Source organism: Rhinopithecus bieti, unplaced genomic scaffold (assembly GCF_001698545.2).
Source record: "Rhinopithecus bieti isolate Rb0 unplaced genomic scaffold, ASM169854v2 scaffold_56939, whole genome shotgun sequence".
Classification (NCBI taxonomy): domain Eukaryota; kingdom Metazoa; phylum Chordata; class Mammalia; order Primates; family Cercopithecidae; genus Rhinopithecus; species Rhinopithecus bieti.
In genome coordinates this window covers 115,499-142,724 of record NW_016822085.1, presented here as the reverse complement: position 1 = coordinate 142,724, position 27,226 = coordinate 115,499, and the positions used below count along the sequence as shown (strand labels likewise).

The following is a 27,226-nucleotide window of genomic DNA, read 5'->3' as shown; positions in this document are numbered from 1 at the left end:
CAAGAAACACATGTTTTACTTGTTTTCTGAAGTCTTTGGGGGAACTACTAATACATTCAAGCTTCATCTAGCAACAATTTTTATGGCTTTGAACATCCATTTTTCTTTTATACTCACTTCCTATGAAATGTACATATTCTCATGACTTTAAATTTTTACCAATCCTTACAACTTCCATCTCTTACTGCATCTGTTTTTTTTTTTTTTTTTTTTTTTTCCACACTCATATCTTGGACTTGTAAATCTAAACTTGCCAAAAACCAAACACATTAAAAAATTTAGTTCATTTACTCTCAGACTGGCATCCATTTTTGGCTTTCTGAATGCTAGAGTTAAATTGGAGAGTTGCAGTTCTGTTTACTTTGTCCATTTTAGCTAAAAATAATTCAGCCCTACTCATTCTTGCTTTGCAATGGCTTATAATCTGTATAATCATCACTCTTTACAGGTACTTCTTTCTCCCAATTTCTCACAATTTAGTCCATGTCCTCCTCAAATGATGGTTATATCCTATCACCCACCTATTCATGAGCTCCTAAGGAGTGTCTTCCTGTCCTTACTTGGATGAAAGCAAGCCTTTTTCACCTACATCCAGCATCTTTTTTCACTTGATCTGCTTTATGTATATGTTCATTTTTCCATATTCACCAACAAGACCCCGGAATCTCTTGACCAGTGGAATCTCTTTAGTATCTTTTAAAATTTTTTTATTTTCTTTTTTATTTTACATATATATAGAGAGAGACAGAGACTTTCTCTGTCACTCAGGCTTGATTACAATGGCACAATCATGGCTCACCACAGCCTCAACTTCCTGGATTCAAGTGATCCTCCCACCTCAGTCTCCCGAGTAGGTGGGACTACAGCTGTGTACCACTATGCCTGGCTAATTTTTGTATGTTTCTGGTAGAATCAGGTTCTCCCTATGTTGTCCAGGTTGGTTCTGAACTCCCGGGCTCAAGTGGTCCCCCAGCCTCAGCCTCCCAAACTGCTGGGATTACAGGTGTGAGTCATCACTCCTGGCCCTGTTTAGTATCTTTGTAACGTTTTCTGCTTATTCCTATCCTTTGTTTTCCTCTTAGTCCTTTATCTGATCTTTTCCAAATATTTTTTCTTTTCCTAATTTACACTTATTAATTCCTGCAAGGTAACTCAAATGTTCCTTCCCTTCAGCTCTTCCCATTTTGATCTTATCATTTGTTACAATCTGCATTTGACTTTCCCATATTTTTCTATTCTGTAGTGATTTAGATTAGTTTAACAATTCTTTTAAGTCAATTGTTTTCTGCTTTGTTTTACTCTGAGTATAATCTTAAAAGGCAGTATGTGTTTGGAAAAGTTTTGCTGAAAATGAATTAGTGCATTCATTCATTCTAATTTTATGTTAAGGAAAAAAATAGGCTACACATATTTTCTATTTAAATTCTCAAGTCTTATCAGTCCAACGAGTAAACTCGTATATTAACTATCTTTCATTATCTAAAGTCTAATACCATCTCAGAATTAATTTTAATTTCATGTTTCATATGATGATTTTATGTACAAACATAGAAAGTTTTATTCTGGAATTCTGAACTAAAGCTTGCCCCCCACCATGACAAACACTGACAATCAGTACCATTTTAAAAGGTATCAATGGTAAACGCCTTTCATTCTTGAGCAAACACAACATTGCTTTTGTCATGAAAAGACAGATGAAGTTTTAGGAGCTTTAAAAATGGTCTAAGAGAATAGCAATCAGCAAATCACCTTTTAGTAAATTGTTTTTACAAGCAAAGCCTTGGTGATACTTTCTGAGTTCGATAAAATAAAAAGTATACATCTTTTAATAGTAGAGTTACCTTTCCATTCTTCGATTGTGTGTTCTCTTTCATCCAACTGCTTGTCATATATCTGAGGTGGAGGCTGCCGAATAAAAACAAATAATAATCTTTGTGCAATAATGTAAACACGACTAAACTCTTACAATGCATGAGAATACCTTGCACTCATTTATTTTGGTGATTGGAACCGTATATAAATTACGAGGTAATTACAGTAGTTCAGAAGTTAAAATTTTCCCGTAGACTTATGGGGGATTCATTCATATTGCAATATTTGCTGATTGTTGCAATATTTGCAGCAGAACCCAAATCCTGAGAGCTCACTTTCTGACATCTTCTGATTTAGAACCCACGCCTAAGCAATTAAAGACTGGTCTTTTACAAAGCAGACAAAACACTTGATTACAATGGCCCAGAAGCTTCATTCTCCTTCATTCACTTGCCTTAGAAGAGAACCAAGCTAAAATCCTTCTAGGCTAGTAAGATTGTGTTCTATTTTTAGACCCTCCCTGAAGAAAACTATAATATTTCTCAACAGACCATAGTACTAGTCCTCAATACAAAAAAAATTGAGACCAAATCAACCTTTTTATTTTTCATGAAATATCATAGAATACCTGTATATATTGCTATGTGCCCTATACTTAAACGATTTTAAGCTTTTTGTTTATTTTAACCTGAAGAAACTGCCAGTTGACTGTAGAGGTGGGTCACCTTGAATCCCTGAATGGCCCTTGGTTAGTCCTCTCTAGTAGAAATGATGCGATAGGGCCTTCGGTCTGACTTACAGAGCCAGCATTTCTCTTCCCACGTGGAGTTCAATGTGGAAAAGGAGGGATTTTCACAAACCTATGTGCCTACCAGGAAGTAGAATCTCAAATAAATTCTCTGACCTCTTCTTCCTTGATAGACTTTAGGAGATAGACTTTAGGAGATCTATCATGGTGGCTAGGGTAGCTCCAATTCAGGCCAAGCGACATGGAAAGAAAAAAAATAAAAAGGCCTTGGAAAACTAAATCACCATGGGGTAGAGAAGAGGCTGAGGGGCTACACTAGTTGGCCCCGGACTGAGCGCAAAGAAGAGCTATCAAGTTTTTGCTGCCCCGTCCAATACTCCAAAAGCAATAGTTTTTGTGAAAAACTAAAAGAATCACTCAATAAGAGTGATGCAAGCCCTTTAGGACACAGACCTTTCGAAAATGGCTATTATAGTAAGGAAAGCGCTGGACAAGATTTTCAGAGACAGCTTCTGGCTTCTGTGAGAGCTTTTTGGCTCATGAGCAGCACCCTCTGGCTAAAGTGACCCTTCCCTAATTCATGCAAAATCTCTGGTAGCTTGAATCACGACAGACACAAATATTCACTCTAGGCCTGGCATGCTGGGGCCTCAAATCCTGCAAAGTATCTGGCTATGAAAATAGAAGACTTGGTGCAACTGTGGTGAAGTAACTTAGCATAATACTGAGGTATTGAGAAATAACTACTCACAGAGCCAGACACTGTTTTAGCACCTTTGACTGTTACTGGGGCAGAAGGCTGTAAACCTCACCTACTGCAATTCAGAAGTGGCTGGCTGAGCAGCTCTCAGCAGCTGTCAGCACTGACAACTAAGCAAAATGAGACTCTCACACCACCCCAGACAATAGTAAGAACACAACACACTGACCGTATATAGGTGACAGGACTGGGATAGTTAGGTACTGCTCTCAGGACCTGACTGAGGTAGAACCTTCCACCTCTATCAAGAACTCTCAAATAATAGAAACATTCTGACTTAGTGAGTGAATGAGTAAAATGAAGTTATTTTTGAAAAATTGTGAAACCATTACCTAAGGAAGCTACCACAAAGCCAAGTCTGGTTTTGTGAAGACGCTTTGCCAAGTGGTAAATTTCCGCCTTTGCCTCTTCCTGAGGGTGTGTAATGCTGTGGTTAGGCCCCCATCCAAGTGGCCTTGTCCAGGACCCCTGCAGGACTCAGTGTACATAAGCTCTCAGAGCCCCCAGAGCCCTCTGAGCTGTTGGCACCTCCTTCTTCTTCTAACAATAGATCCAGCTCATGATCCTGCCTGGCTGGCTTCTCCATGCAGTGGATTTTTCCATTCAAGTTTTAAAATTGAACATGGCTCAAGAGTACAGTTCCTGCCAAAGTTCATAAATGCCATTTTCTTTTTGCAACAAAGCTATTTTGAGGAGGTTTCCCTAGGAGCCTCAGTGTACAGCTGTTGCTGATATAAAAAGCACAAAGTACACAGACGCTAATCACAAACCAACTGCAAGAGAGAAAGCAAAGTGCTGAGTTCAAGATTTTTCCTTTCAACAAACCAAGAGGGCTGCTTTAAACACACTTGAATTTATAGTATTTGTTCGACGGCCTCTGCAAATTTACTACATATTCAGATTTTTGTTTGTTTGTTTGTTTTTTAAAGAGGAAATGCAAATGTCACCTCCAGTGAAAGGGCACATGCACATACAGGTGTCTTCTATGTGACAATATAAAAGAATAATTGACCAATAATCCAAAGAGAGCAATGTTACAACACACACACACGTAAGTGCTTGGCAGCAATCATCAGGATGAGACAGTCAGAAACATTCCCTGCCTCCTTCTGCTAAAGAGAAGTTGGTATTTGAGCACTCGCTTATGCTCTTTCCTACCTTATTTAATAGGAATTATTCTCTTGCTAAGTGACAGTCTAAATAAAAAATAAATGAGGAGTGGGGATAAAGAAAAATGCCCCGGAGATGTCTGTTGAGAGAGTATTTTAGGAGAGTTTAGCAGATAAGAACAATTTGAGATGTGAGAAATGAAGGATAAGAGGAAGTTAAGGATAGTATATGGAGAGTTATCAGGGCCTGTGACTTTCAACCTTTGAATATTTTTTCAAAAGACTGGGAACATCTTTCTTAATATTTTGGGAGATTTGAACTTTATTTCCTTGGTTGAAATTACTGCAGAAATTGAAACACAAATTTATATGGATTGCATAAACAATAACTTAAAATGGATTAGACATATTTCTATTGATGGTTAATTTTATATGAATTTATATTGGTGGTCAATTATATGAATTTTATACTGATGAAACATGTCCAAATTGTTTCAATTAAATGAGGAAGAAACACAAACAAGTACATGGTCACTGTGAATTAATGAATACTAGAATTTATTTATTTCTTTATTAAATGTATTCATTCAGTAAAGGTCTTGGACACCTAACACATGGCAGACTATATAAAAAACTGAGATTTCAAAACTGAATAATGTGATTGCGGACCACAAGGAGTTCACAATTTACTGAGGTAAGACTGATGCAAAACAGATCGTTAGCATACAACATGATAAATGATAGAAACATGTATATGGTCTAAGGGAACAGAGTGGAGAAGTCCTAACAAAGCCTGGATTTTATTTCCTGGAGTAAGTGATGCTTATTCAGTGAGTGAAAGATGTGTGGGAGGTTGTCAAGATAAAAGAAGGAGGACAAAAGGTGACTCTATGTCAAGAGCACATTATAAGCCAAGTCACAGGATGTAGAAAACAGAATAAGGGGGGTGGTGGTGGTGCTGGTGGTGCATGTGCTTCTCTGTGTGTACATGCATGCCAAGAAAACAAGAAGGAATTTTGTCACAGTAAAATAAAACACGTGGCGAGAAGTGACAAGATATAAGAGCTGTACCTAGAGAAGCAGAAGGGTCAGACAAAGGGTGAATCAAGGATGATCCAGGGGGCCAGGCACTGTGGCTCATGCCTGTAATCCCAGCACTTTGGGAGGCTGGGGTGGGTGGATTATTTGAAGTCAGGAGTTTGAGACCAACCTGGCCAACATGGTGAAACCTCACCTCTACTAAAGATACAAAAATTAGCTGGGCATGGTGGCAGGCACCTGCAATCCCAGCTACTCAGGAGGCTGAGGCAGGAGAATCACCTGAACCCAGGAGGTGAAGGTTGCAGTGAGCCGAGATTGTGCCACTGCACTCCAGCCTGGGTGACAGAGAGAGACTGTCTCAAAAAAAAAAAAAAAAAAAAATCCAGGGTATCATGATATGGAAGGAAGAAGAGAAATCACTGAAGAGTGTAAGAGAACGGCCCGGTCAAATTTACAGCTGGATTGAAGAAAGATGCAACTGTAAGCAGGGAGAAGAGGTAGGGAGCCATTGCATGATCTATTAAAAATATTAAAAGTTCTGACTGTGGTAAAAAAAAAAAAAAAAATGAGGGTGAATGAAAAATACAGATTCAGGTTTAATTAATAAATATTAATAAATAAACTTGGTAGAATTTGGTTTTTGATTGAATGCATGTGATGGGAGAGAAGAATATGAGTCCCCAGTTTCTAAGCTGAGTATCTGGGAAGATGATCATGTTGGTGAAGCCATGTAAAGAAATCGAGAATGGAAAAGTGGAAATGAGATTGGTAGAGAGGTGAGCCTAAGCATTGTGGGAGAAGAGATGTTGATTTGAAAGTTAAGTATATAATCTGAAGTTCAGAGGAATGCTGTTGGATAGAGATGTATAGATTTCAGACTACCAGCAAGAGATGTTTGTTGAAACTATGACAGTGGATGAGGTCACCCAGGGAAGATATGTGGATATAGAGAGTAAATGGTCAAATCAAGGTTTAAAGATTGGACAAAGAAAGATAAGTTCACTAAGGAAAAAGAGAACAGCTAGAGAAATACAAGAAAAATGAGAATATTGCAATGTTATAGAAGTCAAGCGAGTAGAATTTCACAAAAAGCAAGTAATTGGTTGTTTCTTGCAAATGAAGCACATAAAGATTTTCACTCTCAGGGCACCAGTAATGCATGATAGAGAGCAAGCCTCTGAGCCCTTTGAAAGCTTTCCAAACTTTAAATTGCTATCACCCCCAGAAAGATCCAGATAGATCTTCGGTGGAGAAAATTAATATGAGACTTCACCTAAACAATTGAAAAAAATGTAGAAAAAGATTTTCAACACCAATATAACTAAAAGGAAAGAAACTATAGAACAATTGTGACACTAGAAAAAGTATAATGATCTCAGATCTACTCTCCCAAGTCTCTTTGAGAACTTAATAAAAGAAAATACTGTTCTCTATCTAGTTAAAGGAAACTACTTTTTTTTTTTTTCTGAGAAACCACCATATCTTAAGCTGTCCTTATATATACCCTAATAATCCTCAGAGTCAGGAAACTAAGATTCAAAGAAATTTTAAAAAATATATCGTGAAGTCATTTAGCTAATTAATGATGAAAGTTTTATTAAAAACAAATTTAAAGAGTAATCCAGAGCAAGTGTCAATACTGTTAAATCTAAAATAAAGGCTAACAAAACAATATTTAAAGTGAACATCTTTGTAAAACAAGAAATAGAAACATAAGCCAATAGGGTGACCATATTTCCCAGTTTGTACAAAATAGTTCCACTTTATGCTTATTGTCCTTGTAATTATTAGTAGCCCTTACCCCCTTCTCTCCTTTAAGTGTTGTGTTTGGAAGATAAATATGTGGACACTCTACATAGCAATGTTGTGACATGACATATTAGAGATCTAAGGTATACAGTAATTTGAGGATACAGAAAACAACTGAATTGCAATGTTTTTCTAACACTGAAGTTTCAACAATTGCAGCTTTACCTTTTGCTTCTCTGAGACAGCACGTCAGCATTTCCTTCCATTTTCTCTATTTTTAGGAACGTAAAATTCAGCTATAAAATATGGCTGTTGGCAGACAGTACAGACAAGAGAAGAATTCTACATAATAAATCTATAGTTGAAAACTATGGATTCTGCGGGCATTCTATGGAGTTCTTGCTGTTGGACATGACTTTTTGCTAAAGAGATCTCTTTAACAAGTACCTGTTCAATTCCTAATTGATCTTTTGAAGGTAAAAGTTGCTCTTTCTGCCTGTAATCCTAGCACTTTGGGAGGCCAAGGTGGGCAGATCACGAAGTCAGAAGATAGAGACCATCCTGGCTAACATGGTGAAATCCCGTCTCTACTACAAGTATAAAAAATTAGCTGGGCGCTGTGGTGGGCACCTGTATTTCCAGCTACTTGGGACATTGAGGCAGGAGAATGGCATTAACCCGGAGGCAGAGCTTGCAGTGAGCCAAGGTCACAGCACCGTACTCCAGCCTGGGTGACTCCATCTCAAAAAAAAAAAAAAAAAAAAAAAGTTGCTCTTTCTTGTGACTTCATTCATTTTATCCCATATATACAAGTAATATTCATGAGTAAAATGTGTGATTTTATTTTTTACTAATCTTTGAGATAATTCTTTTTTCAACAGCATTATAGGATATTAGTGGTAAAAGAAAGTTCAGAGATTATCTAATGCCATCCTTATTCAATTTTCAAATGAGAATATAGAAACTGAGAAAGCATAAGTGATTTGCCCAGAATCACAGAGTTAATTAGTGACAGATGAATACATTTATGGTCTCTTATGGGAAAAGACAGAATAATGGGATACCTATGGGTTGAAGAAACAGAAACATTAAACTGAATAATTTGACATCTGTAAAAGATATTCATTAAAGACAAATTTGAGCCTGCCACACACTAATTTCTGTTCCAATTTTCTGTCAATCTACACATACAGCTAGAGCTGGCAACTATCATACAAGCAATCAACACTTGTATTCTTAAACACTTTTTGTCAAAGTATCATGAACATCAAAGACCTCTAAACACATGAATCTCTAAAGAGATAAAAACCAGATATGAGAAATCTAAGTCGTACAAAGTTGTTCCTTTGATTCATCTTTGAGCCCTGAACTGACACTTTTCCCTACCACTCATGTTCTGAACCATATGACAATCATCAAGTTGTTGGTGTTTGTCTGCTTTCTCCTAATTAAGGGTCTCCCTGTGCTCTGCTGCCTTGTTTAAAATGTCAATGAAAGCTTTAAATAGCACTGTCTCTCAGTGTGTGCATTCACTATTAATTCAACATCTGGATCAAAGTACATGATATTGTATCTTATTGAAATATGCTTTGTTTTTTCTTATTAAGCTTGGCAGTTTGATGATTGTCAAAAGATGCATGGTTTATTAAAAGGCTTTAAGCAAGAAGGGTATAAGTACAAAATTAGATAGAACAGGAAATCCATTGAGGAAATATGCAACATTTTGATTTTATATTTCCTTGAATCTACACATACAGAGTAAGCTTTCTAATTTTTTTTTCTTAATTTGATGACTAAGACTTCTTAAATTTTCACCTTTTAATCAGAAAATAAAAATTTTGGTAAAATGAGTCTGTGTAGCATTAAATGATATGTACTTTCATGGTTTTATTTGGCTAATGGCACAGTTTAGCATGTTCAATTTTTCTCTAAAACCTTATATTCTCTGTAGGACCAACAGCAGCTCATTACCCCAAAATGGAGCTCAGTATTTGTTACACAAACAGTCTTACCAACAATCAGCCAAAATAATGAAAATATTATTGCAATGTGCACAATTGTCGAGAGAATTGATTAGATATAATTAATTCCTATGATTTCTCAGTAATGTGACCTTACTATGCATTAAACAATGACCTGGTTTCCAATTACCAAAAACTTCGTTGCCTTCTAAAAGTAGATATATGGCATTTTGTGATGTACTATCAGTTGATTATTTAAAATTGCTTCAGCAAGTTTCAGGAACTATGTCTGTGTTCTTAAACAGAAATTAAATAATATACTACTACAGATGAAATAAATGCCTTTTAAAAGTATGAGTTGAGGAGATGTCAGCAAGATGATAAAATAAGGCTCTCCAGTGTTCCCTCTCCCACAGAAACATCAATTTGAACAACTATCCACACACAAAAATACCTTCACAAAAGTGAAGGAAACCAGGTGAGAGATTTCAGCACCTGGATATAGCACAGAAATAAGAAAAGATGCATTGCAGAGAGAGGAAGGACAGTTTCACATTACCTGCTTCACTCTTCCCCCAACACTAGATAGCACAACATGGAGACAGATACCCTCCACATGATGGAAGGAGAAGGAAGTGAGCATCAGACTTTGCCTTGGACCCCAACACTGGGCCTGCCACAGTAAAACCCAGCACCAAAGAGGCCCTCACAGCCCTAGACACCAAGCTAGTACTTGTGAACTGAGCTTCCACACCTTTCCCAGCACTGATCAGGAGCTTGTAGCCCTAGATTCAAGGTCTATACAGCAGACTCGGTCTCTGGACCACTCTACTGTCAGGTCTACCTTAGCAGCCCAGCCTCTGGAACTTCTCCAGCCCTGGGCTGTCCCCTATAATCCTGGACATCAGATCCATCCCAGTAACTGACTATTTCCTGCAGACTCAGACTCAAAGCCCATCCCAGATCCAAGTAGGCCCCTGTGGACCCAAAGATAAGGCCAACCTCTGCAGATGTAGGCAAATACTTGCAGATATAGGCATTAGGTCTACCCTTGTATACCCAGACTTCTGGCCCATCCATGTGGACTCAATCAATAGGTCCACACTTGTGGATACAGACTTAGGCTCAACCCTATAGACCCACCCACTTGCTGACCCAGGCACCCAGACACCCAGCCAACCTGCCTGAGGATTCCAACAGCAGGCCTACCCTTAGACCACACCAAATGGCATGCACAGGATCTATGGAAAGGCTGACTGATAAAGAGTTTTCCCAGACAAAGCCAGTCTGCAAAGACTGGAATAAACCCTGACTTCTTCAGATGCACAGATATCAATGTAAGAAAATAAGAAACATGAAAAACTGAGGTGACATAAACCACCAAAAAAATACAAAAATCTCCCAGTGCCTGACTCAAGAGAAATGGAAATATATAAACTAAGAGACAAAAAATTCAAAATAATTGTTAAGGAAGCTCAACAAGCTTCAAAAAAAAATTACAGGGAAACAATCTAATAAAATCAAGAAAACAATAAATAAAACAAATTTAACAGAGAGATTGAAATTATTTTTCAAAGACAAACAGAAATCCTATTGCTGAATATAATGAATGAAAAGAAAAATGCAATAGTAGGATTGATCAAGAAGAAGAAAGAACTTGTAGGCTTGACGACCAGTTATTTAAAAATATGTGGTCAGAAGAGAAAAAATGAAAACAAACAGAGAAAGTTTAAGTGATTTATGGGAGAGCATCAAAAGAGCACATTTTTGAGTTCAAGAAGAGACAGACAAAGGGGTAGGAAGCATGTTTCAGGAAATAGTAGCAGAAGTTTTTTCAAATCTCTGGAAAGATATATTCAGGTAGAGGAAAGTTAAAGGTCTCTAATCAGATTCAATTCAAAAGAGATTACACCAAGACATATCATAATGAAATCAACAAAAATCAAAGCAAAGAAAGAATCCTGAAGGCACCAAGAGAAAAGAAGCAAATAACATTTAAGGGAGTGTTCCTATCAAGCTAGCAGATTTTTCAGCAGAAACCTTACAGGCCAGGAGTGTATGGGACAATATAATCAAAATGCTAAAATTAAAAAAACTATCAATCAGGAATACTGTACCCCACAAAGTTGTCCTTCAGAAAAGGAGAGATGAGGTCTTTCTGAAATAAAAGTTGAGGGAGTTCATCACCACCAGACCTGTGTCACAAGAAATGCTTAAGAGAGTTCTTCAGGCTAAAAGAAAACCATTCTAATTAGTGACACAAAAACGTGTGAAAGTGTAAAACTCACTTATAAAGGTAAGTACACAGTCAAACTCAGAACACCCTAATACTGTAATGGTGGTATGTAATTCTCCTATATCTTTACCATGAAGGTGAAAAAGAAAAAAACTATTAAGAATAACAATAGCTACGATAGTGTGTTAAGGCATCTACAACCATCTGATCTTCGACAAACCTGACAAAAACAAGCAATGGGGAAACAATTCCCTATTTAATAAATGATGCTGGAAAAACTGGCCAACCATATACAGAAAACTGAAACTGGACCCCTTCCTTACACCTTATACAAAAATTAACTCAAGAGAGATTAAAGACTTAAATGTAAGACCCCAAACCATAAAAACCCCAGAAGAAAACCTAGGCAATACCATTCAGGGCACAGGCATGGGCAAAGACTTCATGACTAAAACACCAAAAGTACTTGCAACAAAAGAAAAATTGACAAATGGGATCTAATTAAACTAAAGAACCTCTGCACAGCAAAAGAAATTATCATCTGAGTGAACAGACATCTTACAGAAAGGGAAAAATTTTTTGCAATCTATTCATTTGACAAAGGTCTAATATCCAGAATCTACCAGGAACTTAAATTTACAAGAAAAAAACAAACAACCCCATCAAAAGGGGGCGAAGGACATGAACAGACACTTCTCAAAAGAAGACATTTATGCAGCCAACAAACATATGAAAAAAAGCTCATCATCACTGGTCATGAGAGAAGTGCAGGCCAAAACCACAATGAGATACCATCTCATGCCAGTCAGAATGGCGATTATTAAAAAGTCAAGAAACAACAGATGCTGGCGAGGCTGTGGAGAAATACGAATGCTTTTACACTGTTGCCAGGAGTGTAAATTAGTTCAACCATTGTGGAAGACAGTGTAGTGATTCCTCAAAGATCTGGAACCAGAAATAGCATTTGAACTGGCAATCCCAGTCCTGGGTATATATCCAAAGGATTATAAATAATTCTATTATAAAGACACATGCACATGTATGTTTATTGCAGCACTGTTCACAATAGCAAAGACTTGCAACCAACCCACATGCTCATCAGTGATAGACTGGATAAAGAAAATGTGTCACATATGCACCATGGAATACTATGCAGCAATAAAAAAGAATGAGTTCATGTCCTTTGCAGGGATATGGATGAAGCTGGAAGCCATCATCCTCAGCAAACTAACAACTAGCACAGGAACAGAAAACCAAATACCGCATGTTCTCACTCATAAGTGAGAGTTGAACAATGAGAACACATGGACACAGGAAGGGGAACATCCTACACCAGGGTCTGTCAGAGGGTTGGGGGCAAGGGGAGGGAGAGCATTTGGACCAATACCTAATGCATGCGGGGCTTAAAACCTAGAAGCTGGGTTGACAGGTGCAGCAAACCACCATGGCACATGTTTACCTATGTAACAAACCTGCACGTTTTACACATGTATCCTAGAACTTAAAGTAAAATGAAAAAAAAAAAAGTGTGTTAAGGGATACACAATATAAAATATGTTAATTGTGACATCAAAATTTTAAATGTGGGAGAAATGGTGGAGTAAAAGTATAGTTTTGTTTTAAATGCAAGCAAAAGTTATTATCAGCTTAAAGTAGCTTGTTATAACTATAAGATGTTTTTGTAATCCTCATGGTAACCACAAAGTAAAAATTTATGGTAGAGACGCAAAAGATACAAAGTAAGGAATCAAAGAGAAAATCATTTTATCCAAAAAAAAGACAGTAAGAGAGGAAGAAAGAAACAAAGAACCTACAAAACAAACAGAAAACAATGAGCTAAATGGCAGTATTAAGTCCTTACCTATCAATACTTACCTTGAATGCAAATTGTTTAAATTTTCCAGTCACCTTGGATGTGAAGGGGGCTGAGGGAATAGAAAGAAAGATTCCAAGGTATCTCATTATCCAGATGAAAACCTGGATAGAAAGTAGTGCCATGGGCCGGGCGCGGTGGCTCAAGCCTGTAATCCCAGCACTTTGGGAGGCCGAGACGGGCGGATCACGAGGTCAGGAGATCGAGACCATCCTGGCTAACACGGTGAAACCCCGTCTCTACTAAAAAAAATATAAAAAATTAGCCGGGCGAGGTGGCGGGCGCCTGTAGTCCCAGCTACTCGGGAGGCTGAGGCAGGAGAATGGCGTGAACCCGGGAGGCGGAGCTTGCAGTGAGCTGAGATCCGGCCACAGCACTCCAGCCTGGGCGACAAAGCGAGACTCCGTCTCAAAAAAAAAAGAAAGTAGTGCCATGAATTGGAAGGAGAAGGAGAAGGCATAGATTTGGTGTGGAGAGGAGGTATGGCCAGTTTAATATTTAATATGTTGATTTTGCAATGCCAATTTCAATTCCAGTGACCATTAGATTTATACCTCTGGAACTCAGGCCAACTCTGAGACAATGTGTAGATTTGAGACATTTATGATAATTACAATTAAGGCTGTGGTAGAAGATAAGACTCCCAGAGACAAAGGAAATTAGGCTATAAAGAAAAAATTTCTGGGATGCACAATTCTAAGGGAAGAAAGAACAACTCACATTGAGCAATGGAGGCTGCAGGAGAATAGGTGTGCTGCCACCACAGAAATTAACATGCAGGGGTGCAGGAAGGAGGGTACTGTCAAGCTTATTCAAATGGGCAAACACATGAGATACCCATTTTTTTGGGACTTGGCACCTAAGAGGCCACTGGTGAATTTAGAGAAAGCACTGCCAATGTTTGAAAAGTGAACTGGAGTAATTGCGAGTAAACAAGGACTAATGTTTTACAGAGACTTGGCTATAAAGCTGGAAGACATACTTCCATCGTTAAAGGTAGAAGTGCAGCTAAAAAGAAAGGTGGGTTTTGATTCTTTGTTCTTTGAAATGAGACTAGAACATGATTATTTGTAAGAAGTAATTGCCACTGGAAACTGAAACATAGGACACACACAGACAAGGAAGAGACCCACATGAAGAAAATAAAGGCTATATAAATAAAAGAGTACGGTCTTCTGGGTTTTCCTGGATCTTCTGTAAATGACTCTATCACAGGATTATCATTTTTTCTCCTCAACGTCTTCATCATTCTACTACCATTCATAGCAAGTGAATTTTCATATATTATCTCATTTAGTCTTTATGACAAACCTCCTATTCCAAGTATGCAACTGAGGCATACAAAGATTTAAAAATCTATGAGTTAGTAGCCATATTTAAAGCCAAATCTAACTGAATGCCAAGTCTATGTTCTTTGCATTTTTCCACCCAAGGCTTATAGCTCCTACTAATTCAACCTATTGAAATATATTTTAACGTTTTATTAGGCAAACAAAGCAACAGAGAACAGCAGGGAAAAAGGCAATGCTTATCTCTAGCTGACGGGGCTCTCGAAATGCTATTAATCAAGATTCTAAATACAAATTTCCATGTCCAGAGGAGCGAGCATGTGCAATATGTTGTGATGCTGCCACCTTGTGGCAAGAAAAAAATGAAAACATTAAGTAAGAGGTGCTTTGTGTGTGTGTTCATCATTTTCACCAAATTGCGCTAGTCTATGGTTCAACTATGGCTGCACATTGAAATCATCTGGGAGTTTTAAAAATACGGCTGACTAGATCCCACCTCAGAGATTCTGATTAAATTGTTCTGGGGTGAGGCGTTGGTGTCAGGACACTTTTAAAACATCCCAAATGATTCTAATGTGCAGCAAAGATTAAGACCTCTCTGCTCTAACCGCTTTACAGTAGAAAAGCAAGTCTTGTCATTTGCCTAATTATGTTTCATTTGTATAGATGCAAAAGAAAACATTCTAGAGAAAGTAGGTGATTTTCTCTCAGTCTTTAATGACATCTAGTTCTTGGTAGAATATAATGATTTCTGGAGAGATATACCATGCTGTGGTTTTAAAGAACAGGACAAAGAGATTTGTGAATTGTAATCAAAGTGGACACAAGATTTGTGTCTCATAATCAAATGTGGTTTGTAGACTAAAGTGGTCAGGAAGAATCTCTGAGCCTCATAATGCGTGACAGGTTTTCCGAAAGGAACAATGGAAAGAGCACTGAACTTGAAGCACCATTGACTCTGGCACTAGTAAGATGAGTGACCTTGGGCAAGTCACTTAGTTTGCAATGAAAGATTTTCATCTACTGCTTTATTCAAGAGAGAACTACTTTCAAATGTTGAACAAATATCATACCAGGTAATTCAACAAAACTCTCTTAAGTACTTGCAATGCACAAAGCATGGAATTATAACATGTTATATATGGAAAGCATTAATGTTGCTTAGAGACATCATAGCACTAGGTGACCAGAGGAACCTTTGAAAGCTAGTAATGTGAATTTTAATTATGATGTGAACTGAGTGTAATTAGAAAGCTTAATTACATAATGCTCCAGTGGTTTGGCAAAGAAGTTGAATTCAGTTTTCTCTGTTTTTCATTCTATTCTGTAGTTTTCTCAGATGGTAGGTCACTAATTTATTAGCTCTACACCATCAAAAAGTGCAATCATGTCTTGAAAATGAAATTTCTCTTTCCTGCTTCTTGGAAATTACAATTTTCTATGGTTCTTTAACTGAAAAGGCTCAGTAATTGCACCACCAATCACCCAGTGCCCTGGTCATTAGTCTTTCTTTCTTCATTTATTCATTTAACACTTACTTATTAACCCACTACTATATGCTATTAGTCATCTTTGAATTCCACCTCCCTTAAATTCCGAATTTAATTATTTACAATTCATGACGATTATTAGCTCTAAACATCTCTTGAATATTCTGCCCATGTCTATAGTAAATTAGATTACTACAGATCTATCCCCCTGCCTTCTGGCTCCCTTTTCTCAACTCCAGTCCCACACTGCAGACAGGGTGGCCCTTCGAAACTTCAAATCTGCTAATGCTATTGTCCCACTTTCTGAATGGCTTCCCTTCACGCTAGGATAGTGTCCGTGGTCCATGACAATGCTTGGGAACTCCTTCCTTATCTGGTCCCTGCTTACCAACCGAAACTAATTTCTCACCCTTCTCCGTTAAGTCACTCAGAAAGCTTTGCAATTCTCTCCACCCTCTCTTGGATTTTTGCACATACCCTTTCTTCTGCTTGTCTTTCTTCACTTGGATAATTCCTTTCTTGGCCCTTCATGTTCCTGTTTGAATATTAATCACTCCAAGCAGCCTTCTCTAACCCACATTACTGAGTTATTTGTATGTGTTTCCAATGTACAATAAGCTTAAAATTTGGAATATGTATCAACAGTTACTTATTTATCTTCTCACTAGACTATGGGACAAAGAATTGAGGACAAAGATTGTCTCTTTGTTCACCAGTCTAGCACAGTATATAGTACATAGTAGACATTCAACAAGTATGAACCATTGATGAAGAACAATTACTGCTTTCAAAAATCTACTATATATTAACTTGGAAAAATTGGTCAGGTAAAGAGATGAAATAAATTATGACATGTCTGACATTATTCAAACAATTTTTTAAAAAGTAGATTCCAGCTTTTGATATGCACATATTAGCCACACAATCATGGGGAATGTGCTTAACATCCATTAACATCCTGAGCTTCAGTGTCTTCAATTCTAAACGCACATATATTCATTCAGCAAATATTGATTATATGACTACTAAGGGCCGGACAGTGTTCTAGGTCGTTGGGATAGAGCAGTGCCCCAAAGAGTCACTCTCTCTCTCTTTATGCACATACCCTTTTTAAGAATTTAAGAATTTAAGAATTCTACCTGATGAGACAGATAATAAAAAGGGATATATAATGTCAAACAGTGACACATAGAAAAAAAGATTAAGAGGCTAGAGTGTAACAGAGTATACTATTCTATTTTTTTCTTTTCTTTTTAGTTTTTTTTAACTTCTTTTTTTGGTTTTGTTTTACTTTTAAAATTATTGTTAGTATTACTTTTACAAACCCTTGTGTCGAGGACTGACTTTCAATAGAACACAGCAAGGGAGCCGCTCTGCTGCGTATGAAAGCCCAACCCAGAAGCAGGTTGTCTACTTATGCTTTACTGCCAGGTTACCCACGAATGTGTGCTGCATGACGGGCAAGGGGGAGGCCAAAGAGTACTATTCTAGATAGGATGGTCATAAGAGGCTTCTTTGAGAAGGTAACATCTGAGCAGAGATTTGAACGAAGGAAAGGAGGGAGCAGTGTGAATATCTGGAGGAAGAATGTACCAGGTAGGAGGAAATACAATACAAAGACCCTACACGGGGAGCTTGCTCGGTGTGGTAAGGAAACCGCAAGGATGCCATATACTGGAACAGAGTGGAAAAGGGAAGCCTAAAGGTGACATCAGAAAAGTAGGCAGGAGCCAGACTAAGTAGAGCAATGTTTTCCAAACCGCAGTCATGAAAACAAATTGGTGGGTCATCACCAGCACCATTTAATGTAACCAAGAAGAGTAAAGTGAGATAGAAAATATCAGTGTATGGTTTTTCCTTTGTGTGTATGTGTGTGCGTGCACACATGTGCACTTGTACATGCATGCTGGGTTGCAACATAAAACACCCTTCTTACTATGGGTTATGATAAAATTTGAAACAACACTGTGGTAGGGCCTTGCAAGCCATGATAAGTACTTTGAGTTTTACTATAAATATGATAAGAAGCCATTGGAAGGTGTTAGCTGAGGAATTATATGAATGTTACCTGTTTCACATTTTAAAAGGAAAATTCTAGGCATTCTGCAGAATGGACCACAAGGGACAAGAATGGTGCTGAGAGATAAGTCCCAGATTATTACATGGTCAAGGGTAGAAATGATGTTTGCGTAGATGAAGGGATGAGAAGTGGTCTGAGTCAGGGGATATTTAGAAGGCAAGTTCAGTTAAGAGTTGTTGAGGATAGTCATCATTTTCTAGGTTTTTTGAGGCTTAAATAAGATTAGATATCAGAAAGGGTTTTATAAACACTGGACAAGTGCTCAGCACAGTACAGTTGAGTTCAATTCAAATGGCATTTACTGACCATACACTACGCACCTGCCACTACCCTCACTGTTTTCTCTGCACTTGGTAGATAAAACTAAATTTCTGCTCACAAGGAACTTTACAGCAGTAGAGTTGTAGAAGATAGACATAAAAATGAATCACTGCAGCATAATGCATAATATGATAATGGCATATGGAAGGTTCTAAAGAAAATGAGTTAACTTAAAATTCTGAGAAGCAACAGCTTTTGTTGCAAGCCTTTCTTTTCATAGGCAAAAGATCACATTAGCCCCAAGGATATTCCATAGGACAAATATGAGCTCAAAATGAACTAGAAAATAGTTCTAGGTGAAAAATAAACACATTGAACACAGATATTGCTGAGTTAGTCTATTAAAGCCACATGTCATTTGCACTTCTGCCCTACAGTCACAAAATAAAAGCAAATGAACAAGGGAAAAAGGATCTTCAGCCCTTCTACATCAGTAACATGAATCAATAAGGAGTCATCCTGGAGACATTAACCACAGAAAACCACACTCTTCCAGTTAGCATCGATGAATAGCCCCAGGATACAAATCCACAGTGAACGAAGAAACATAGCTACAGAATTAGAAACATTATTAAGGAAAATTGATCTGGGTATACTTCACTAATGTTAGAGGGATAATATTATATTTTAGGTTGAAATTTAATAATTTTTTTCAATTCCAAAGTGTTTATGAATTTTAAAATATACATACTTTTGTTACAAATCTTTATTTTCCCCTTCCTACCACTAATCTCTGTGAAAAAGTTTAGAACATGACATAAAGTTTCTAGGTTAATGAAGTCTTTCTTTTTTCTTTTTTTTTTAAGACCAAGTCTCACTCTGCTGCCCAGGCTGGAGTGCAGTGGCATGATCTCCACTCACTGCAACCTCCACCCCCCTGGTTCAAGTGATTCTTGTGCCTCAGCCTCCCAAGTAGCTGGGATTACAGGTACATGCCACCACACCCAGCTAATTTTTTATTTTTAGTAGGGGCGGGGTTTCACCATGTTGGCCAGGCTGGTCTCGAACTCCTGACCTCAGGTGATCCACTCACCTCAGCTTCCCAAAGTGCTGGGATTACAGGCGTGAGCCACCACACCCGGCCAATGAAGTCTTTCAATCAAGCATAAAGACTTCTGCTAATCTAGTAAAAACTGTCCCTTCTACCTACATGGATTCAATACATTTGCCACATTATACAAGAAAGCATTTGTGTACCACATTTACATATGAGATGTTTATCAGAAAGAAAGTGGCAAATATTATTATTGTAAATTCATTTTAATTCTAAATTTTCTAAATACATAAATTATTAATACCACCTTTATGAAGAAAAGTGGACTTTGTAAAGGATATTGTGACATAATGAAATGAGTATCAGTTGAGAATGTAGGGCTTTAATTGTGGGTCTGTGTAAAATCATTTTAAAATTATTTAAAACGGGTGTACTAACACCTGGAGGTAGTGATAGGGGTTCTTTTGGCTGGGGCAATGAATAAAAGGAGCATGGGTTGAAAGGTTAAATAAAGTAGTCAATGTGAGAATTATTGAAACATCGTATTAATTCTTCTAATATTTCTGAGAACCCACTGTGTTCTAGGAATGCATAGTTACATAGATGAGGTAATGAATGAGACAAATTCTTTATCTTCCAGTTGCGCCAAGAGCAGTAATTTCTAAGGTATGTGTGGTGGGGAAGGGTACTCTGAGGAGAGGGAGATGGGGAACAGAATCACTTGAGAGTGAGGATTTATTTCCAAGTAATTAACATGCCCACAAGAATCTGCCATACCCCACATCAAGAATCATTGCTTTAATATAGATTGATAAGTTTATGACGTTAATGAGTTGATGACTGTCTCTCAAGTATGTTGGGGAACAAAAAAGTTGAGAAACAAACACAATCATAAAGAACTATATTCTAATATAAGACATTACCATTGCTCCTACTTTTTAATGTACTACCAATGCTCCTACTTTTTAATGTATTATGTACATTATTAAATAATACTTTTTAATGTATTTAATAAATACATCTTATGGTGGATTTTCTTAAAACAGAGTTTGCCTTTTCATTAAGTAATTACTCTAAGGAGTAATTTTAAAAGAAAATAAGTCCAACTGAGCTTTTGTGTTAACATGATAGGAACTGATAACATTTCCATTTCTCTTATGTCATATAGACTAAAACTGTTCGGTTTACAATAGTTCAATTACCTCCATAAGCTTTAAGAAACCCCTCTTTAATAACATCCTATGTTTTCAAAGTTAATTGGGTACTTTCACATATTTTTTTCCTTTAAAATATTATTAGACAGGACATTTCATGGGTAAAGATTAGTGATACAATTATGCCACCATCTCTGAATGTCATTCTTTCTTCATCTCCATTGCCATTGAAGTCCATTTTGTCATCTTTTATCTCAATTACTTCGCTAGCTTCCTAAATAATCTTTCAACTATATCATCACTTCATCAGTAGAAAGAATGATCTACCTAAAACATGAATCCCATTATGTTACTCCCTGATTAAAATCCCTACAGCCGTTCCCCCAAGCCTGCAGCTTGCGCACCCTCTGGGAATGACTTAAAGGGTGTTTCCTGATCAGGGCCCTGTTTCCATTTCCAGCTGCATTTCTTACCACTCCCTTCTCTGCTCACAATTAATTAACTCATAGTTCCCCAGGTGTGTCCTGATTCGTCTTCTCTCCTGGCTATTGACCAGGTTGCTTCCTTTGTCTACTAGATTCTACTCTTCCACCTCCATTTCACTTGGCTAACTCTTGCCTATCCTTTTGGTCCCACCTGAGACTTTTCTTCCTCCTGAAAACCTCCTATGTTTGCTATAGAATGAGTTGTACCTTATTCCTTTGTGTTTCTATGGCACTAGTACTATGGTTATAATATTTACTTATCTATCAACTCTACTACAAACTACTAAATAACAGGAACTATGTCTTTTTATTATTAGAATTAGTGAATACTCAATGGCAGTGTACACTTGAAGCTTAACAAAAGTTTAAGTGAATGAATGTGGTGGACCTGTCCAAGGTATGATGAGACCTTGAGTCCATGTCCTCTAATTGTTGACCCACAGAGGTTCCCATTGTGCTCTACTGTCTCCCAGTGCCATGACCTTGGTCTCCACAGTCTACAACTCTTGGTCCTCTCCCATTGTCTGTCCACAGCCCTTTGCTTTGGGAAAGCTAGATTATGTAAGGCCATATTTTAAATTAATAATTGCAAGCCAAGTTTTTTGCTTGGATTTAAGCTTAGCCTTCCATTCTTGGGGGAGCTATTCATTACTTAAGAAAATCTACCTGTGACTATGCATGTAAGAATTCTGGCTAGGAATAAACTATTGTTCATGATTAAACAGGAATGGTGCAAGAAGCGTGAGCAGGCCTAGCTCAGATAAAAAAGTAGTAACAGATTGCTGTACTATGAAAACAGCATTCTGGCATATATATCATGAAAGAAAGTCACCAAAAGTTCTTAACGCTAACTTAGTCCAAAACAACACACATCTTAGGTAAGAAATTTTCAGAAAAAGTGCTTGAGGCTTAGCTAATTAGCTAATTAGCCAATTATCTCTCACTTTTTACAGAGGAACATAAGAGGAACTCAGCTTTCAAAACACACCTAAAGATAGAAATCAGATTCTCCCTGGAATTAGAAACTGTAGGGAGCATCTGTTGGTTGTCGACTAAACATATATATATTTTTTACAAACAATAAATTCTATTCTCTTTCACAAGATATTGTGGGCCATTATTCTACAAACAACCCTCTGAGTCTCATATGAAACCTGCAGCAAGTTATGGCAGTGGTTTTTATCACTCTTACAATCGCCCTGCCATTAGAAAGGGACATAATAATTTTATTATAGCACATACTCTGGGAAAGACCATAAACTTTTAATATACTTGTAAAAAGGGAGTATAACCTTTTCAATATTCTGTCTCATCTATTCTACCTTCTCCTCACATATAACGAATGCCCTAGGGCCTAAGCCATGGATCTACACTTGGGAAGAAAATGTTGAGATTCAGCCTTTTCCCTGAATCTGAAGGTTACCATGATTTAGCACCCAAGAATAGTTTCTGCCTATCCTTTTCTGGTTCTTTTGCAACTCTTCAACTTCCAGACTTGTGGTCTATGTAGAGTTGTGATGACATTCTGACTTCATGTCTATAGTTTTCATTTAGAGATTTTAAAATGTCAGCATAAACATACTACAACATTTAAAGCTGTGTTCACATCACCACATATTCATTTTCAGCATGATTAATAATTATACTTTCTATTTTCCTTTGTCTCCTAGACTGTCAAACTTCTTAGTTTACTTGCTAATATTGATAGCATCACCAACTCTAAGCATGACTCTCAAACAAGATATTTGGTTAATTTTTTTGTGTTTTTGTTGTTCATTTGTTCGTCTCACCTTTTAGTTGCAATGCACAACATAACCACCTTCTTAGATAATGGACAAAGAAACAAACAAAAATATTTGGAGACACAATTGAAAGAGGAAAACAAATATTGCAAAGGAAGTGAGTCCTTGGAAAAACAAAGAGGAAACAAAGTATGAGGAAAGCTGGGTCTGTCATTCTTATGAAATCTGTATTATTCATTGAAGAATAATGCAACGCTAAAGCTATAAGCCACGTGTCAACTGAACCCCTGAAAGCCTCACAGCATGAGAAAAGAACTAGCTACGTGAAGAGTAGACAGTTGCTGTTAATTTATATTTCTTGAAAAAAATACCATTTTAAAGTTGTCGGACCACAAGAAACTGTTTTTATAATGTTAATAGTTTTTTATATTACAATAATAAAAATTGAAAGCATAATATTTTATATGTATCAGTTACTTCTGCCTCCACCACTTTCCTTAAAAAAGTAGGACCTTTACAGATGAAAGAAAATTTTAAAACAAATTTTAAAATTACCCGAAGAGAATAAATTACTTCCTAAAAGTGTATTAAATCTTTTGATATGTCTATAAATGATAATCTAGTCTAAGAGTAAATCATCAGCACTTTTGCAGTCCCCTCCCCCCAACCCACTGAAAACTTTCTTTACTAGATTCACGATTTTCAAAATTTTAAGAATTAAATTTGGAGTAAAAGGAACTCCAAAGATCTGAAAAAGCCTGTGAGCTGAATGTTCAGAAAGATGCAAATACATAATTATAGGTAGAAAATTTGGGGATGTTTTTCAAAAGCCCCCCAGAAGTTTCTCCAAGGAAGGCTTAGGGGTCATAAGAAAGCTCAGTGCTAGGTAGTGAGCTCCTAAGGGCAGAGAAATGCCCTCCTGTGTGCATCTCTAGATCTGGTACAGTGTCAGCATTCATAGGGGTGCTATGAACATTTCCTATGTTGAATCGTGGAAGATGAGTACGTGCATACTTGGGCGTTGTTGTTGCTGTTGTTTGAGACAGAGTCTTCCTCTGTCGCTTAGGCTGGAGTGCAGTGGTGCAATCTCAGTTCATCGCAAACTCCGCCTCCCAAGTTTAAGCCATTCTCCCACCACAGCCTCCCAAGTAGCTGGTGTAAGCCACTATGCCTGGCTAATTTTTGTATTTTCAGTAGAGACGGGATTTCGCCATGTTGCCTAGGCTGGTCGCAAACTCCTGAGTTCAAGGGATCCACCCGCCTTGGCCTCCCAAAGTGCTAGGATTACAAGCTTGAGCCACTGCGCCTGGTGGGTATTTTCTTTTTTTTCTTAAAGAAGACTATAGTATTTAAAAGTTCATCATGCAATTAAACCTCATTGATTTTGAGAGCAAAGGAGCAAAGAAAAACGTGTCAAATAGCAAACCTACTACTTAAAGTAAACCTTTAGGAACTTAGGCAGGGCTACTCACCAAATAATTCTGCTGGGTACAGAACTGATGTGACCCTTAAATTACAGAGTTTATGTATCATAATTAATATCCAGGCCTTGCAGAAAACAATATTACCTCTGCAGAGCATACCATTTTCTTTATTGATAGAAGTTCTTTACTGAAAACACAATGATATGAGGATGGGTAGGAGTGCCTTAGAGCTGTCTTTGAACATATATACACAGTGGTTAAGAGGAGATTCTTTGATGACTGACAAAAATTCAAGTCTAGTTTGATTGTTTTAACAACATTACAGGTAGGCAGACAAGGCAGGAATGCAAATTACCAAAAGAGTTGTTTCCTAGGGATTCACCAGTTTCGTAGCCTCTACTTATCTCGAGGCAAAGCTGTCTGACAGAGATTCTCTGTTCTGACCTACTCCTATTCTTTTCTCTTTTTTATTCTTCCTCTTACTATAAAATTTGGTAAATTTTAGTTGACAGAACATCTCATAAGTTCCCACCTTGACTTCTTTGCTTATCTCGTAGAGGGAACGCTAAAAAAGAAAAAATATACTTTTTTCTCCCACAGTTTATGGATTAGATCCTAGGCAGATGACACATTGGATAACCTCTTTTTTCCAGGATGAAACATATTATGAAAATAAAATACACTCTCACAAATGCCCACCACCTCGAGATAAATAGGTGGATCTCACAATATCTCAGACATCACCTAGGAGAGAAGAAATAAAATCAAGTATTTGGAAGAACCTGACAGAATACATTAGCCATAACTCAGCCTTTCAGAGAGCAGCAGGTGTGGGATGTTCTAGAAAAAGAATTTCTGTTCCCTTCCCCCTTTTTATAAAGTATTCTCTCTCAATGATCCCTTCAAAAGATTAATAGCAATAGCACTCATGGTCTAAAGTGCTCAAGATAAAACATGAAAACAAAAACCAAAGTATGGATTCTACTAGACAACAAAACATGTCTCTCCTGAGAATGAACATTTCAACCATTCCAGCTTTTCACACCTGAGAATCTTGGATTCAGTGGATTCTGAATACCCCAATGAATTAAAACTAAGATGAACCTTTCTCTCCAGTAATAGAACTTGCTAAAATTAGAGACAAATGAATTAGTGTTTCAGTGAAATACATATTCCTATTATAAGTCATATAGGGAGCGGGGTTCCTAAAAGCAGGTGGCTAACTCTATCTACAACAAACATTTTGACAAGCTCCCACCAACATAATACATGGCATCAAAACAATCCAAAGGCAATTCAAACGATATCTTCACGTTAAGCAGCTGAGGCACTGGGCAAGCAAAATCTAATGAAGCTATATTTTCCCTGGAAGGCAATTAGTAAATTGCTCATATTTTGCTGCTGAAAGAATACATCAGCATGAACAGATGGAAATTTAGAATTCCACAAATGGAATTAGAGACATTGATTTAACTTTCACCAAGCAAATGAAAACCACAAAATATGAATTGCTCTTTCTATAATTAAGCACATAATTAGAGTGCATCAAATTCATATCCATTGTAGCTCATGTTTCTTCCTCCTCATTTCTAAATTTATATACATTCTGAGTCTAACAAATCTACTTAGAGTTCAACTCCACACTGAAAGAGTCTTCTATGACAGATAGATGGTACTAAACTATTTCTCAAATTAAGCCTGCCATGGGTCACACTAGCTTTTTCACAGCATGACACATGCTGCAATAATAAGAAATCCTAAGACTCAAAGAGGTAGTCCTTGTGTCAGAACAGATGGAGAGAACAGCTGAGGGAGGAATTCAGCCAGTTTATTAACTCCATGTGAGTAGAACAAATCATATTTAAAAGAATTCATAAGGACAGTTGGTCTGAAAAACAGAATTTAAATGATGGCAATTTTAGAATGGAGAAAAGAGAATCATGATGTCTCATAGTACAACATCACTCAGTTACCTCTTTGTCTTTCTATCTCCAGGAAACAAAAGGTCACCAGTGACCTGCACACAGATTATAGACCAAACTGGTGATGGGCACTTGGGAAATACTTGGACTGATTGTCAAATTTAAAATATACAACAAATACTATAACATATTATGGAAATAAAATCACTAACATGCTAAACATTTCAGACACTTGAAATTACTCACATTGTTAATTATTCTTTTCCTCATTCTAGGATATAGTTTGTCTTACTTGTGAAAATATTTAGGGGAACTTAGATAAAATTTTTGTTTGATATTCCTAAAATGCTAGAAATAACCTGAGAAATCTTTTTGAGAATAAGCCCTTTATGAAAACCTCCAAAGAGGTCTTTCCTGAGAAAACTCAATGGATATGCCTTATCAAGTATAGTAATATGTTTTGTTTATAAGCTTTCCAAGTTGAAATCCAAAGTAATAAGCATGTTCCAAAAAAATCTAAAGAAGTAAAAATAGGGAAACTTACTAAAAGTGCACGCACATCTATAGCATCAAGAAATAAACTAGTAGTAAAATCCAAGGTCATATTCAGCGTGATAGGCACTGTGGATCTTTTCTATTAATAAAAGCAACAGAGGATTTTCTACCCATGAAATTTTTTTTAAAGTTTTCTTATTATTTTAGTGAAATGGAGATTTTCCTTCTTAATAAAATTTTCAAATTTCTACCCAAAATCCTTAAGTAACTCAAGTGCTGCACTTTATGCTTATTGAAATATTTGATAGGTATTTTCTGCCACTTGAGAGTTGCTATTAAATTTTATATCATAAAATTCACTTGCAAACTGACTTTCTTCTCAGGCAAACCAAAGGACAGCAAACAAAAATAATGCCTATTAACTATTTTAAATACATGACTGTATCCTGTGGGGAAAATCAGGAAACAAAAACAGTAGTTTCAGAATTTCAGATGGATTAGTTATTCAGAAATTGTCTTGAGGACATGCCCTACCCTTTTG

At 37.1% G+C, this 27,226-nt stretch overlaps 1 protein-coding gene across 5 annotated transcripts in view; it reads right to left on the bottom strand.

Moving 5' to 3' along the window:
• MAPK10 (mitogen-activated protein kinase 10) overlaps positions 1 to 27,226 on the bottom strand; it is a 147,384-nt gene that overhangs the window by 16,340 nt on the left and 103,818 nt on the right. For all 5 annotated transcript variants that reach the window (XM_017860790.1, XM_017860793.1, XM_017860791.1 and 2 more), the window contains exon 9: positions 1,842 to 1,905. In XM_017860790.1, the coding sequence (XP_017716279.1) occupies positions 1,842 to 1,905 (64 nt within the window). The remainder of the gene's footprint in view (positions 1 to 1,841; positions 1,906 to 27,226) is intronic.